This window comes from Haplochromis burtoni, unplaced genomic scaffold (assembly GCF_018398535.1).
Source record: "Haplochromis burtoni strain Fernald_Lab_line unplaced genomic scaffold, NCSU_Asbu1 Contig_4, whole genome shotgun sequence".
In the NCBI taxonomy this organism is placed as follows: domain Eukaryota; kingdom Metazoa; phylum Chordata; class Actinopteri; order Cichliformes; family Cichlidae; genus Haplochromis; species Haplochromis burtoni.
This window is the reverse complement of record NW_024582365.1, coordinates 3,729,865-3,746,922: the sequence shown is the minus strand read 5'-3', so window position 1 is coordinate 3,746,922 and position 17,058 is coordinate 3,729,865. Positions and strand designations below refer to the sequence as shown.

Here is a 17,058-nt window from a genome sequence, read left to right as displayed (position 1 = left end):
TGTATTTCACAAACTGATGCAATAGCAGTATTAATAGATAGATAGATAGATAGATAGATAGATAGATAGATAGATAGATAGATAGATAGATAGATTTCTATCCATCTATCCATCCATTCTAAGAAAACAAAGATTCAGCACTTGTTAGGCAATGTTCTAGTGGTGTATTCTTGTTGTTTATATTAGTTATTTGCCTACTAATTTGCTATCTAATTACTAACTTATACTAATTATGATATAATGTTATTAGATTGAACCACTCTAGGACCACAACTAGTATCAAACTACTCACATGAGGACTGGTTCTCACACAGACTAAGAACGTAGTGTAAATGGGTGATAAATGAAAGGAAAAACCAACATAAAGTTTCCTAGGAAGGTGTTGGATTACCACATATTGAACAGAACAGCTTTAATATTCTCTGGCATTGATTTCCCAAGAGACTAAAGTCTGGAGGGATGAAACACCACACGTTCACAACATAATCCCTCATTTGGTGTTTTAATAATAATGCTTGTGAGCACTGTCAAACACTAAAATGTGTTGTTGGTGTTGAACTAGGTTGCAGTGTACAGACCGCGAAGCCATTATTTCCATATATATCAAACCACTCTGACCTCAGTTGTCCTATGGATGATGACATCTTACTCCCATGAAGACTGAAATGTTTTATCACTACACTGCGATCAACAACTTTGTATTGATTTGAACTGGGTTGTCCCTCGACGGGGACGAGTGTGCTAAGGAGAACATACATGGGTGCATAAGGACTGCTGAGTCAAACAAACTTTTGTGGGGAAACATGTATGTAGGTTTCGGGGCGATCGTGACTCAAGAGTTTGCAAATCGTCTTGTAATCGGAAGGTTGCCGGTTCGAGCCCCGGCTCTGACAGTCTGGGTCGGTGTGTCCTTGGACAAGACACTTCACCCGTTGTCTACTGGTGGTGGTCAGAGGGTGGTGCCAGTGTCCGGCAGCCTCGCCTCTGTCAGTGCGCCCCAGGGCAGCTGTGGCTACAATGTAGCTGCCATCACCAGTGTGTGAATGGGTGTATGACTGAATGTAGTGTAAAGCGCTATACAAATACAGGCTGTTTTTTTTGTGGTGTTTACAGCAAGTTCCAGAGATTTTAATCTTTACACTTTCTCACTATTTCTTTCTCTCTCTTATCAGGATCTAACCCGTGAGCAGGCTCGTTCTGAGAAACTGGCCACTGAGGTGGAACACCTGAGCCAGAAACTACAGCGATCCGAAGCCGAGCGGCAGTTGGCAAAAGATTCTCTCCACCAGTCGCAGGAGAGAATAGAGTCTCTCTCCCAACTCCTAAAGAAAAGTGAATCTCTGCAGCTAGAGACGAGGAGGGAAAGTGCACAAGTGAAGAGTGCGCCTAATTCAAATTCAGAATCGACAGACAAGCAAGACATGTCACCTTTGGATCAAAGCCCCGAGGCTGCCAAAGGTTGTGACCTTTCCACGACCCGCGATCATTTCACGGGGGAGGCAGAGAGGCATCTCAGTGAGAGGGTGATCGAGCTGGAAAAAGAGGTCTGTATTTGAATGTGTGAGTGGGTGTTTGGGGGTTGGTGTGGGGGCTCGGTCTTCCCTGTGAGGGAGATGATGTATATTATGTTGAAATTCTTGCTCTAGGGATTCTCGAGGACGATCAGCTCACAGTGGGCCACTTCCCAGAGTGCAGCACTTTATTTCCAAAACTAGTGCTTTATCTCTGCTCATCGGTTTTAAAATGTCACCCTGGCTACTGTTAATCTTCCTTATCTCCTCTGCTGCTTTTCTGCTTAAGCTCTTACTGTCTCTCTCTCACACTCACACATACTCTCTAACATCAAGCTGTGAGGGGCGCTTCCAGCATTGCCAAGGTCACAAATTTCACCCGGTGTGGCTCTCACTCAGAACGTTATTACGTCAGTGCTTTCAGGTTTTGTACAATAGATTAGTCTAGATGAACTAAGGCACAAACAGATCCGGGCTACATCCTGGTTCCACTTACACTTATTAATGCACAAACAACGATTGCGGATGAAGACATCTTCACATCTAAAAATGCAAGAATGCTCTACTTAAGTAAATAGAATTAATAGCTGCACTGTCCTCAAATATTAAAAGTGGAAATTATGCAGGAAAATGGCTCCTGTGTGTGATATAGTGTGCAGGATTGTTAATACTAAAGCTAAAGTAGCATTTTAATGTTCACTCCTTACTGGCTGTAGCTGCTGGAGGTGGGAGCTCATTTTCACCTGTTCGTACACGCTTGGTCATAACTGAGTAGGCACCCCCTCGAGTGTCAAACAATAAAACTGAGTAGACCTGTCATCATGGGAGAAGAAACAAAAAAGTATTACCTCCTTCTAAGCTTTTTTCTTTTCTTTTTTTTGCTTTTCTTGAAATATTAGGGTTAAATCTCACCTTTCTGGCCCCCTGGGTTTCTTATAAATGAAACCATATGAGAAGCTGAGATGAGAAATCACTCTTTGGTGAAGCATGACACCAAGGTTTATCATAAAGCATCACAAGCTAGAATCATTGTTTTTTGTATTTCACAAACTGATGCAATAGCAGTATTAAGATCAACTGTAATCTGAAGCAAAGAAGCGAGACCCTCTTATATACTAACTCAACAAGTCTTTATTGGGGTACACAAGTTGCAGAAGTGAGGAGGATGAGGTGGAGCAAAATCATGGGAGAGCTGTGCTGGCAGAGGATGAATGAATATGGTGACCATGGCAGTTAGAGCAGATGGGCAGGTGAGGGTGGCTGTAGCTGTAGAATGAAAGCTGGCCCAAGCTGAATGGTGAGAAGTTGGTAAACAAACACGGGGAACAAAAGCTAAACTGAAGATGAAGGCCTGATGTAATTACCACAATAGCTCTGTGGTGGAGTTGGCCTGAAGTGCAGGTTGATGAGTAAATGAACCACCAATCTGCACGCTGATTGGGAAAACAGGAGATAACAATCCATGTCTGGCACACACAAATAGAAACAAGACAAACAGGCAAGGAAAACAAACAGGAAATAAGACGCGTGTGAGCAGCAGGAGAAAATACCTTGCTGCTGCCAGAGGTCAGAGGAGAACAGCCAGACTGCTTCTAGCTGATAGGAAGCCAACCGTAACACAAATAATCAAATGTTACAACCAAGGTATGCAGAAAAGCATCGCTGAAGGCGCAACCTTAAAGCAGATGGGTTACAGCAGCACAAGAACACACGGCGTGCCGCTCCTGTCATCTAAGAACAGGAAACAGAGGCAACAGTTCACACAGGTCCACCAAAATTTGATGATAGAAATGAGAAAAATGAAAATGCTGTTTCATCTGATGAGTGTCAGATTTGTTCTCCAACATTTGGAAGGTAGGGTTCGAATTAGGCTAAAATGAAACGAAAGCATCGATCCATCCTTCCTTGTGTTCAGGCTGGATGTGATGTGAGAGGGTATTTTCTTGCCAGACTTTGAACTCCTTAGTACTCCTATCTGAGTATTATTGCTGACCATGTCCATTCCTTCATCATGATAGTGCACTCATCTCCTCATGGCTGTTTCCAGGAGAATAACGGACCATGTCACAAAGCTCAGATCATCTCAAATTGGTTTCTTGAACATGACTGAGTTCACTGTACTGTAACCATATCTCAATCCAGCAGAGAACCTTTTGGTAGAATTAGCGAAATCTGCAGCAACCGTGTGTAAGTGTATCGAGTTTGGGCCAAAATCTAATAGAAATATTTCCAGCACCTTGTTTAATCCGTACAATGAAGAATTAAGGAAGCAGTGAAGGCAAAAAGGGGTCTAAGTCAGTGCTAACAAGGTGTACCTAATAAAGTGACCAGTGAGTGTAGTTATTTTGTGCCACTGACATCAGAAGGGAGAGAGGTAGGATGATGAAGTAGGAGAAGAATCTAAAAGTGACTGTAATAAAAAGTAGAAATCCCCTGTGTAGCACTATGAGTCAGTCAGCAGTACATGAAGACTCCACAGTGGGGGGAAAAATAACAACCCCACACCAAAACTGAGCTCTAGACTCTCTAGACGATGCACACATGAAATGTGTTGTCGCTCTTCCAGTACTTGCAAATAAAATGTTCAAATAAAATCGCAGCGTAGGGGGAGTACAGCTGACTTGTTGTTTGCAGCAAGTTAATTTTAATTTTGGGAAATACACCAGATTTTACACCCTCAGCAATTTATAAGGTGGTTTTCTTTTCATTTCTAAACTACCCGCCTCTGTGCCAAATCAACACATTCCTTTATTTATCAGAGCAGACTGCACCAAATCATGTGTCATCAATAAATTCGCAGATTTTCTGATTGGACCATTAAAGCGTGTGGAAAGATTGCACTGACAGAAATCTCGCGTAAACAACAGATGTGAACTAATGAAATATAATTTTTAACATTTATGTCAGACACAGGAGGAATTTCATCTCTGTGTTTATAGAGTGACACAAATGTCGCATAAAGATGCTACCTGACTGAGAGCACTTTAAAAGGTCAGCGGCAGAGTTTGCCCATGTTCAAATATTATGGATGTTTCCAGAGCCAAATGTAGCACAGACATTATAAAAATGAAAGAAGAGATTTTTCTCCCCCTCAGAAAGCGGTGGCGGCTGCAGAGCATGAGGCTTTGCTGACGAGATTGTCTCAGTCCCAGGAGGCTTGTAAGCACCTCGAGGAGCAGCTGGAGGCTCTGCGTCGGAACTCCCTCAGCCTGCAGGACTCCTGCACCAGACTGCAGACGCTCAACACACAACTACAGGTGACCTGACACACAGACACAGAGCGTGGTTATGGCTGAAGTTGATTTGTTCAAAATCGCACATTGTTTTTAAACCTTTTGTCTTCCTAAAGTGAAACGCATTCAGTCTTTGTGCAATGAATTTTGACGTAAATTGCGCAGGGACCTGTTAAATTATTGGACATTATTTCATATTTGTATTTGCTCTAATGTGGGGAGTAAGATGACAGGCTCAGTGCCAGTGTCATAGCATAGCACTGGCTAAAGAGCAGAAAACTAGAAGAAACAGCCCATCTGGCCCTGTCCAAAGGACAAAAACTACCTACCAGGTTTTTTAAAGCTTACTAAGTATTCTGCTGTAGCCTATTTGATTATCTCCCTCACTTAAATATCCTTGTATCAAAGGGTTACTGCGATCCTTTATGTCCGACTGTCCGGTTTGGGATCATAATGCCTCGGTGTCTGACATAAATTTATTGTAAACTGTTCTTACTGGAATTTGTTGCTCAGAGAGAAAGGACAGCTGTGATGAATGTCTTCATAAGAGATGGAGAAAATATTCCAGTGAAGAAACGGGTAGTTAAACAGATTCTGTGATCCGTTTTTATCAGATTGATGATCTCATCCGATGGAGGATACAGGAAAGGATCCGTTTTTTAGACAACAGAGGCCAATCGGAGTGTTTTTAATTCATTCTGCTGACTGGCTTGTGATTGCTCTGGCTTTATACTTGGTATCAGTCTATTTATAAAACTCAGCAAGAAAGTGAAAACTACCAAAATGTCAAACCATTTCTTTAAGCGCCCAGTGCTGCACACATAATATCTTGTTTAGACCCATGGCAAAAGGTTAATAAACTAACTTTCAAGCTTGTTGGCTTTCAGCTCAACCTTTTGAAATTGCTAAATTACAGACATGGTCTCTCTGTTTTCTGTCACATACACACACATACACACAAACATAGGTGGAGCAAGCGTCACTGAGCTCCCAGCATGCAGTGCTGCTGGCACGCTGCAGTGAGAGCGAGGCACGGTGTGCCACCCTAGAGGCCGAGTCAAAGGTGTGGGCGCGGGAGAGAGAGGAGTCCGCGGCCAGAATGGACGCTCTGAGGCGGGACCACGAAAGGATGACGGCGTTGCAACAGCGTCAGGAGGTGGAGCTGGAGGAGCTGGTGGAAAAGCACTCTCAACTGAGGAACAACAATCGCAGCCTGGAGGCCCAGCATCGAGAGCTGGAGGGCAGGTACAAACACTCACTGGCTTAAAGACATGAAATCTTCACTTTGAAGATTTGTGACATATTTTCCATGTTTGAAAGGACTTCTCCCCCAAAATTAAATATGCACAAAAACATCTTGATCTATGAAAGACACACATCATCTTTTGTTGGAGGTAAATCCTGTGCTTGAAATATTAGGTACAAGGAGCTCTTGGATGGCAAAACCCAGCTGGAGGAGAGAGAGCGGGAGATGAAGACGGAAAGAGAGAAGATGGAAACGGAGGCCCAGAGGAGGCTGGAGAGAGAACGAGAGCTGGAGAGGCTGAAAGAAGACAATGACAGGTAACAAATCCAGTCGGGGATCTGATCATCCTTTCACGGCACTCGTGTTCATTTGAATATGAGGAGCAGCAGCAGCAGCAGTAATGTCTCTATATGAAGCACAGCGAGCAATACAAGAATCAATTTGAATGCAAATGTACTATATAATGCGCAGAATGCATTTTTGTTCCAGATCTAAATCCTCTGGGCTGAGCACGAAAAAACGAAGTTATAGTGCAAAAAAAAAAAAGAGAAAAAGAGATAATAATAATTTTTTTTCAAGTTTCTTTCTAAAAGCAGACACGCAACAGGTACATTTATGAAGAGCAGCCTTTTAATAAACCATTTCCTTCGTTATAAACATTTTGTGTCTTTTGAAGCCACAGATCAGGCTTACTGAACTTCGAGACCATTTTGAACACTTCTCATCATATTTTCTCTTAGTGACTGATTGATATACAGTATGATGATAATGGCCACAATCATAAGATACTTGTGTGACATAATTAGTTAATCAACCATCATCATCTTTTTGATGCAATTGATTACTGACTGCTTCTTGCAAATACGTGGCTGGCAAAGCAGAGAAGCAAAAACCTCCTTTGGTGGTTTTTAGACAGCATTTAACTAAAAATACTGTACAAAACACAAAAAATACGATATTAAATAGATTAAATTTAGACTTGTGTGTAATGTAACAATTCATTTCAGTTGTTGGAGTAATTTCTTGACAATGGCTATGACCTATTTTTTGAGGAATATATTAAATGATGGGACGAATCAGATGTAGTGATGAACCTGCAGATTCTGCTGCTCCAAAGTGAGTTTCAGCTCATTGTTTACTTGTCTGGCTGTCTTCTGTTTTGGTTCAGCCTCAGCTCTCTTATTGTCGTCTTTTTTTATTTCAACAATAACTGGAATTTGTAACAGAAAGCACATCTCTCGAAAACATTGTGCACTACCTGCTCAGTAGGATGCCAAACTGCAGGCGGGCAAGGTTAGCGACTAGCTGGTAAACATATTAGAACGGAAGAATCAGACATTCCAACCGGGAGTTGTTATAACAATTCAAAGAGAGGGAAAGTTCCTCGGCTGGACAGGAACAACTTTAAATGAAGAATAACGTTGCTCCATGGCTGTGGTTAGTTAACAAGTGGCTTTAAAATGCTAGTGTTGTATTTACCTAACATAACTTATTTCTTCTGCCCTTAAGTGGCCAAAAACTCATTTCCAGAATCTCAAAACACCTTTTTACACAGTAAATATTTTGAATTGTCACAGTGGGGAAAGCACAGGTGGAATTAATAACTGGCTAGTAGCGCAAAAACCAGAACATCCCCAATGTGGAATTTAGCCATGTGTGCCTTTCCTGTAGTCAGACTGTCCACTGTGAGCACTTTTGTTTTCTCTGTTTGCAGTTGAATTATATTTGGCTTCTGAACTGTACTCGCTGGCCATTTTATTAGGTACAGTTGTTCAACTGCTTGTTAAAATCAGCTGATCATGTCAGCAAGTCAGTGTATTTGAACTTAGTCGAGACTACTTTCTGAACTTCAAACTGAGCAGCAGATGGGGAAGAATGGTGATTTATGTGACTTTGAACATGGCGTCTTGTTGGAGTATATCAGAAGTGGCTGATCTACTGGGATTTGACCACACAACCATCTCAAGGGTGAATAAAGCAACTTGATATCACAGCATGAAATGGATACGCATGCAGAAGTTGTGGTACCAGCAGGTGGAGATAATTGATTTAAGTAACCAAAGTATGAAGGTATGAAGTATATTCCAGAGTGTTTCTGTGCCAGAAATGATTACGCTAGGTGGCTGATATGTTTTCCATGTAAATGTGTTAGTAATGTCTGTTTAATTGCTTTCCTGTGGTTATTTTCACGTTGGGTTGAAATAAAATATCTACCTCTGCTGGTACTGCAGCTTACACAACGTGTGCATCCATTTCACGCTTTGGAGAGACACAAGTGTGAAATCACGTTGAAAACATGGTGGACCATGCTTTTAGGTTTGCATAAAGGTCAGAAAAAGAGAAAATATCCAGTGAGCAGCAGTTCTAGGTTCAAGGTGAAAATATGTTGTTGATGCTTAAGGTCAGAGGAGAATGAGCTACTTAGGAAGACAAAAGTTTGTCCAATAACGACTGATCACAACCAGAGCATTTCTGAAGGATGGGCTATAAAAACAAAAGACTACACTAGAACCCTCTCCTGTCAGTTGGATCTCGTGTAAGAGCGGGAGACTGAGGCTACAATTCGCATAGGCTCGCCAGAATTGGACAATAGAAGATTGGAAAAATGTGACCTCATCTGATGAGTCTGGATTTCTGATCCACCACGTTGATGGGAGGGTCAGAAAATTTCATGAACAGCATAAAAGTATTTCCTCTTCTTAATACCAACTGAGCATTTTTTTAAAAAACAACAGCCTACCTGAGAGTTACGCTGACCATGTCCACCCCTTTATCATTTATTCATTTGGCCAAACAGAACAACTTTTGGTTGTAGTGGAATGGGATTTGCAGCAGACAAACTGTGTGATGCTATCATATCAATATGGACCAGAATCTCTGAGGAATATTTCCAGCACCTTGTTGAATCCATGCGATTAAAAATTAAAGCAGTTCTGGAGGCAAAACAGGGTCCAACATAGTATCAGCAAAGTGTACCTAATAAAGTGTGTGTAATATAAAAAGTTTGAAACTGAACTTGAAGTTTCTACTTTAATATGACTGTGACTGATTAGTTTTAATGTGTATAAAATACTTACCTCCAATATGATTATGTGAATAATGTATAATTTTCCCATCAGTGATGTTTTCATCTTATTGCAGTCTTTCCGTCCTCATTACACAATGATACTGAGATGATTACTCCTCTTTCAAACAACGCCGAATGAATTTGCTCTTTAAACATTTTGTCCGAGATAATATCTGTTTGTTGTTGTCTGGCTTTGTGTAGACTCCTTGCGTTGGATAATAACACAGTGATCTTCAATCACAGAGTAAACAATGACGCAAAGCACTTTACGAGAGCGCATAACAGTGGCCGTGCGTGTCGATGTTGCAGGCTGCAGGCCCACCAGAAGGAGTGGTTGGCGTCGCAGGCGGAGCTGCTGGCTCAGGGCTCGGTGCTGAGGGCAGAGCTGAACGCCTCCCAGCTGGAGAGGACTCGGCTGGAGGGCGAGCTCAGTGCCCTGAAGGAAACACACCAAAGCCTGGACCTCAGCAACGCTCGGCTTACCAGCCAGTATCAGGTATGAGCTGATACACAGAAATGCATCCACACACACACACCAACACACAGCAGATACTGGTGCCCTCTATGCAAAATAGGATTAAGTGCTTCACAATTGCGACATTACCCTCTTTAAATAAAAGAAAATGCATCTAAACCATTAATGGGCAATTAAACAACATTTATTAGGAATTCACTGCAAGTTTTAGAGAGCATTTTACATAGTTCAAGTCTGGGTTGAGCATGTCTCATATCATCAGTGGGAAACAATGGCTGACTGATTTCTAATACATGATACAAAGCCAATTTCAGCTTGACATATCAGACAAAAGTGATACATTGGTCCAAACAGTAAATGAATACCAAGTAGCTAATAAAAAGCAGGGGCATCTTTTGCCTTCTAAACAGCTTTATCCTTCTGCGCAGTGCTGTCAAGCCATCACTGAGTATTGTTAAAATAGTTTGAGGAGAGCAGACAGCTGAAAAAAAGGGAACCTCATGAAAAACTACTTCATCTAAATATAATGTTGGCTGTTAAAGTTACTGCTCAAAAATGGAGGACAACTCCTGGATCTCCTTAAATGATTTATTGACAAGTTCAAGGAACTGCAAACAGAATGTCAATTGAGGGGCCAAGAGGGGGGTCTGTGGGTGGGAGAGGCAGCAGGCAGGGTATTGCAAACATAAGTAAATGTAGACAGGGTCAGTGGTGGTGCACAGGAGGAGATCTTGCTGAAGCAGAGGGAAAAAAACCACGGGTCATCCCAAATGGAAAAAAAAACCACACTTGAAATCTTCAGGAGACTACAGCGAGTAAACACTAGAGAGCTTGAACAATAATACCACTCAGCCAGCAGAACGATCTGGCGTGACTGGTTGGATAGAGAGGGGTTTAAATGCAGAAGGAGAGTGATTGATGATTGAGCCAGGTGAGACCAGTCGCAGCCACACCTCTGCAGACAATGCAATGCTGAGTGGTAGGCAGAAAGTAAGAGGAGAGAGAGCTAAATGATGAGGAAAATGATGAGGCAGGTCGGCGCTGGAGGTGAAAGGGACCACAAATAATCAGATAAGCTTAGCTTAGCATGAAGGTTGCATACAAGTCAACAGCTACAAAATCCTCATACCAGTAAATTAATGGTTCAGTGGCTTATATCGCTTTTGATGTGAGTTTATGGGAAGTAATGGGCAGCTAACAGTGAAGTAACTCCACCCAGCCAACAAAGATTAAAGATTAGAACATACAATGAATAAAAAGCAATAATGTGTTAATGAGTTTCAGACTTTGTGTTGGGAGGTGTTTCCTCTTTAAATTGAATCATTTTCATGACCGATCGCTCCAACACTTCAAGTGCTAAGATGCTCGTGGCTGGTGGCCCCAGGATACAGTAGATTCCCCCATATAAATATGTAATAACAATCAAGCCAAATTTGCTGCCTGCTGTGGACAAAAACACTGAATATGCTGTCAGTGTTTGATAATAACTCGTCTAACTATTAGGGATGGGAATTTAGAGATTCTGATTCCATTATCAATACAACTTATCGATTTGATACCTTATTGATTCTCATTGGTTCTGCTCTGAGATTAACCGTTAAACAGCATTAAAGACATTGAATGTGCGCAAATTAATTGCATACTGTGTCATGAAATGTTTGTTTATGTTGGGGGTATTTTCCTTCTTTATTGTGATCAGTGTTGGGGTCATTACGCATGCGTTTTACACACAGATGTGTATGTACTGTATGTGTACATCTGTGTATTACACATATAATGTATTACACAGAACACTTTTCTTAAAAGTAATGCATTGTGTTACTTAAATATTCCCAAGAGAAAGTCTTTTGCTACACTGCTCTACATAAATTTTGCATATTTTTATAAAATGACCTGAAATGCATTGTCTCATAATTACCAGTTAACAATATAAACCTGAAGCAAAAGCCCCAAACACCAACAAAAATCCCTATCCTAATGAGGACAGACATACGGTCTTTCTCATAGATACTTTAAAGCGATCGCCACAGTGAATCTACTGTAGAAACATGAACAGGTAGAAACGGAGGCCTGACTGTTGAACTTCAGGGTCTGGCTGCTGGGTGGGGTCAACATTCAATCAGCTTTAACATCACTCTGGGTTCTTGGCTAGCTTAGCGTTAGCATGCTGTCTGTGCAGGTGTTTGCAAAGCGCTGAAGTTGTGTTAGCACTATAGTGCAGTTGTTTCTGTCCTGGATACAGATGAAATCTTGTCGCACTCTTGTCCTTGTGTGCAATAAAAATAAAAGTAATTTCTGTAACCACATGAACTGAAATCAGCTGACTGTAGCACAAGTGCAAATTAAACCAACAGGTAAGCAGACTAACAATTACAAGGAACTGAACTACTGGGAACCAGTTCTCTACAAGAATTAAAACTTTCAATCTTACAAGGTTGCAGGTTGCTATATTTCATTAGACTTCACTGATTACAGAGTATATCCCACATGAGTATTTAGGCTAATGCATTCATACACACTTTTAAAAACAGCCATCTTGATTTGTGGGTGACAGCTCATGTGGCTGAAGAGAATAAAAGCTCGCTACAGAGTAATTTGACTTCATGTCAGGGATAACTGTTTAAGCAATTAATGAAGTCAACGCTGCCTTTCCCCTTGCATAAATGCCCACAAAGCTCCATCTTCTTTAGGCAATCTGATTCTGATGGCGCTTCAGTGAACAGTAAATGGATCAACAGATACACATCCCTGGTCCTGTGTCATGGTGGATTTTTTTCCCTTTTTCTCAAGGACATGACTTTCAGATGTAGGTACGTTTATTTCAGGTCTGACACGTCTTCTTTTGTCCTCCACTTGTCCATTTTCCTCGAATTATTTAAGGACACAGTGCACACAACGCGAGACGTGCCTCGTTTTGAACTAACAGCTCTTTGGGAATCACCTTGTTGGTGCAAAAATGCTATTTTGTGCCTGTCAGTCTGTGTTATCTTTGGCATTTTTCATAGATTCAACTAAAGAAATGGGAACAAATTATGTGCTTTTGCAGCATGCCGCTAGTAACAAATTGCCTAAAATTACAATCCAAAATTGGTTCTTTGTTAAGTTGTCTGTTATATATGGACAGAAAACTGCTTGGTGCATTTGTTATGTTCGAATGATGATGGTTAGAGTTAAGTGGGTCTACATAAAAAACAACAAAAACAAAAAACAGTCCTCTGAAAATGATCAGGTACAACAACTGAATTAAAACTAAGTGAAAAACACACCTTCAGAAAGCCTAAAGAAGTATTGCTCAAGACCACTTTAACAAATTACAAGACATTTTGGCTCCTTGCAAAGAAAATATAAAGAAACTGAGGCGTGACTCAAGAGTTTTGCACGGTGCAGTACTGTAAAGAGGGTTTTTGGAGGCTTCCTGGATTTGAAGATTGTTTGTGTGAGTGAAAGCGAGGTTCCTATCATAAATGACAAATGAATGCATTAACACACACAAATGACACTCTTTATATAATCATTGTGAGGATTGTATCTTACTAAATCATGTCAACGCCTGTTCTGCCCCCCACAGTAGGTTGATAGGTTTGTATGCTGGGATGCAGAAGTCCAGTTTTCTCATTACGCTGTAATATGGAGAGAAAAATTAACAAAGTTCATCCTGGAGTCTGTGGACCCACAATTAACTTGTTGCACCAGCTGTGCTAACTAATGGGCCTTGACTGAACAGGACTGGGGTTATGAGAAGAAAATAATTGGAAACAGATTCACAAATAGGAAATTATAAGAGGTGTCCAGTAAATGTGTGGCCATACCTTCTTATTAATTTTTTTATGATCTTAATAGCTATAAGTGTTTGAGAGTGTAGGATTTAATAACGTGGTTTAAAAGCATTCTTTGGGAATTTCTAAGCTTAATATCTTCACTTAACTAGATCTCTTAACTAATGCTCGTTTTTCTGTGTAGACAGCTCCACAGAGAAGCTGTTGTAACTTCCTTTCTTCTTCTGGTGATTCTTGAGGTTTGTGGTTATTTGCCTTTCAGTCAGTTGATAATGAAAAGCTCTGACCTCTTGAAGCAGTTAAGCAATTATCATTCACCAATTTTTTGAGACCAGTGACGTGACAGTTCAGTCCCTACGGGATCATCAAATCTCTTTGTGTCTCTTTTAGCTGACATTCAGTAATGTTAAATGCTATTCAGCTAAATCCTTGGTTTGTATAGAGTTCCTTGCAGATGTGTTTTGTTTATGTGCTTTTATGTCCAAATGGGTCCAACGGCAGCAGGTTTTATAGAAGTTCAAGGGGGGCAGCTGACCCACACCCACGCTCTTACAAAAGGTTCTTCATCGCCTTTTTTATTGATTCAGACCACTCAGTACCGAATTCTGTAAGACTGAAAACACTCACCTGTTACCTTCCGGTACATCTTTATTCTGGTGGCATCGTATTGTTATTATTATTATACTGATCTTTTCAAAAGGCTGGAAATGTTTTTCAAAAATGCTTGATTAAATAATTAATCCTTGCCGACACAGAGATATATGATACATGTCAGAGAATATATCAGACATGGTAAAAAAAATAAAGTATACCTTCTTTCAAGGTTTTACATATCAGGACATAAAACATGTTCTCTTTTTATCAGGTTCCAAAATTATTTCAATCTAATCACTATGGCACAGATGCCGTTGTTACTATATTTAATTTAACAAAAGCTAAGCCAAAATTAAGAAGCAGTATGTGAAAAACCAAGTACACCCTATGATTCAGTAGCTTGTGAAATCACCTTTAGCTGGAATAAGTGAAGTAATTGTTTACCACCACAGGATTTCAGTCAGATTGAGGGCTAGACTTTGGCTGGGTCATTGCAACACCTCGATTATTTTATTCTTCGGCCATTCTGTTGTAGATTAGCTGCTGTGCTTGGGATCATTATACTGCTGCATTACCCAATTTGCTCCAAGCTCTAGCTGTTGGAAAGAAGGCCTCACATTGGGCTGTAGAAGAGTTTGCGTACTGTGGCTGCATAACGAGACCAAATCATCACTCCTCTACCACTGTGCTTAACAGTGGGTATGAGGTGCTTGTGCTGATATGATGTGTTTGGTTTTTTGGTGTTGCAGACAAATGTCTCCACAAACATGCTCCAGACGTCTTGCGGTTTGTTCAGATGCAACTCTGCAAACCTGAGTCGTGCTGCCATTTTTTTTTTTAGATAGAAAGTGCTTTTCCCCGGTGACACTTTCAAACAGTTATTCTTTTTTTTAATTGTGCTGTCATGAACCTCTCAGGGGTTTTTGTATTTTTGCATTGCATTACCTGATCTTGGGGTGACTTTGCTGGATTGTTCACTCCTGGGAAGATTTGTGAATACTCTTTTAACTATAGAATAATGGACTTGTTGTGTGTCAATGGCCTCATAACCCATCACAGATTCACAGATTGACCAACAGTTGCTTCCCTTAGATCATTGCTGATGTCTTTCCTTCTCGGTAGGACCCAGCGTTCCTATGGAAGCAGTAGGCGTGAACTTATTTTTCATGTACAAGTTCGGCATTTTGGCGTAGTTTTTGTTAAATGATGACACGGTGTAAGAATTAAAAAGAGTCTGTATTATCTTTTGATCTTGCCAGTAGAAGTAGTAGTAGTAGTAGTAGTACCCCGTTGTGAAGACATATTTGTATTAAAACTATAATATAGTCAAATAAACTACGCTGGAAATAACAGAAATATTGTGCACAGTTGCAGTAAGGCAGATAATCATTATCGTTATTGTCTTATCCTCAATTGTTTTTGCACACTGGTAAATCAGCCATTCTGCTAATCTTAATAAGGGATAAGCTTGGCAAAGGTATGCTCAGTAGTCAAACTAATGAGAGTGACAGTCTTGACATTATTATTTTCTTATTCCTACAATGTAAAATCTTGTTAATTGATCAGGCCCACGTGTGCACTCACTCTGGCACTAAAGGGAGTGGGATCGTGCTTTTTGTCTATTCTGCTGACTCTGTTCAGATTTGGCTGCTGCAACAGTAACTGGGACTGGCAGGCTGTTATGTAGAGAGAATCTGGCATGATAGTAAAGTTATTAATTATTAATTACAAAGTTCAGACCTGCATTTGGATGATACACCTTTGTTTTTGTTAATGGCGGTTTGTAGGAGTTCTTTCATTCATTGCAAGCTACCAGATTTCAACACAAAGATCCCGGCAGAGACATTGTAGGACTGTTATACATGCATTAAAACTATAAGCTATGAAAATGCGTTTAATTTTTAATGATCTAGTTAGATGCATTTTGTCAGTTTCACTGTGTTCACTTGAACCGTATGACTAACAAAGCACTGTCCGTACCTTTCTGTCTGCAGGCCTTTTTTCTATGACTCACACATCCTCACACATAGTTTATATCATTAGGCATGCTTAGTTTTGCAGAACAAGTAGTATATTCTGTTCTTGTCAAGCTATTTATTCTTGATCGCATTTATGGCCTTGTGTACAGTTGTTGACCCAGCTGAAGGGGAACATGGAGGAAGAGAATCGACACTTAGCAGAGCAGAATCAGAGTCTTTTGAGGGAGAATCGTGCCTTACTGGAGCAGAGCCTGGAGCGCCGTGACCAGCATTATTCACAGCAAAGGGAATACCAGTAAGTATATACTCACACACTCAATGGCCAGTTCTTTAGGTATCATCACCTTCATTAGGCGCTTTAATTGACTTCAAATGTAGAATGATTGTTGGTGCCAGATGGTCTGGTCTGAGTATTTCACAGACTGCTCAAGGGTCAAGGGTCTGCGGGGTTTACAGAGAATGGTCCAAAAAATGAAAATATAGCTGTTCAGCCGATAAATCTGCAGTAACTGTGTGATGCTATCACATCAGTATGGACCAAAAACTCAGAAATCTTCTGAGCGCCTTGTTAAATTTGCACCACAAAGAATTAAGGCATTTCTGAAAAGGTCCAAAACAGTGCTAGCAAGGTGTAACTAATGAAGTGGCCAGTAAGAGTGTATCTAGAAAGGATTAACAGTGAATCCGGCACAGTCGAAGGGAACCAAATGGATGTAAACAGCTAACAGAAATGCAGCTGTGTAGATTTGCACCGAAACACATTAAGAGATTAAAAAAACAGCTTGTAAACTATGAGTGAAAATCACTAACACGCTCGAGGTTTGGGCCCGCACCACTTACCTGTGATGTCTCTACATTCACACATGTTAAAAATACTGGCTTCCCCCGGCCTTCTAGTAAATACGTCTATTGCATACATTAGAAAATCTTAGATAGCATGTTTCTTGATTTATTGTGTTTACGAGATTTTCAGAAAACACAGTGTTAACTTCATGTCACGTATATAAGCATGGTACCAAAAAAAAAAAAAAAAAAACCTGCAGTGAAACAAACATTAAAATCTGTTAAATTTATGTTTTTAAAAAAAGTTAATGTAAAAAACACATAAAATGTATTTTCAAGTTATGGGAACTTTGCAGTAATGAAAGCAGAGGTGCACTGAAGAAGTTTGACCTTA

The 17,058-nt window shown here is 40.5% G+C and overlaps 1 protein-coding gene across 1 annotated transcript in view; it reads left to right on the top strand.

Annotated features, from left to right (window-relative positions):
- ccdc88b (coiled-coil domain containing 88B) overlaps positions 1–17,058 on the top strand; it is a 58,354-nt gene that overhangs the window by 29,682 nt on the left and 11,614 nt on the right. The window contains exons 19-24 of the mRNA XM_005913347.2: positions 1,173–1,544; positions 4,607–4,768; positions 5,712–5,989; positions 6,164–6,307; positions 9,367–9,553; positions 16,031–16,176. Coding sequence (XP_005913409.1) covers positions 1,173–1,544; positions 4,607–4,768; positions 5,712–5,989; positions 6,164–6,307; positions 9,367–9,553; positions 16,031–16,176 — 1,289 coding nt within the window. The remainder of the gene's footprint in view (positions 1–1,172; positions 1,545–4,606; positions 4,769–5,711; positions 5,990–6,163; positions 6,308–9,366; positions 9,554–16,030; positions 16,177–17,058) is intronic.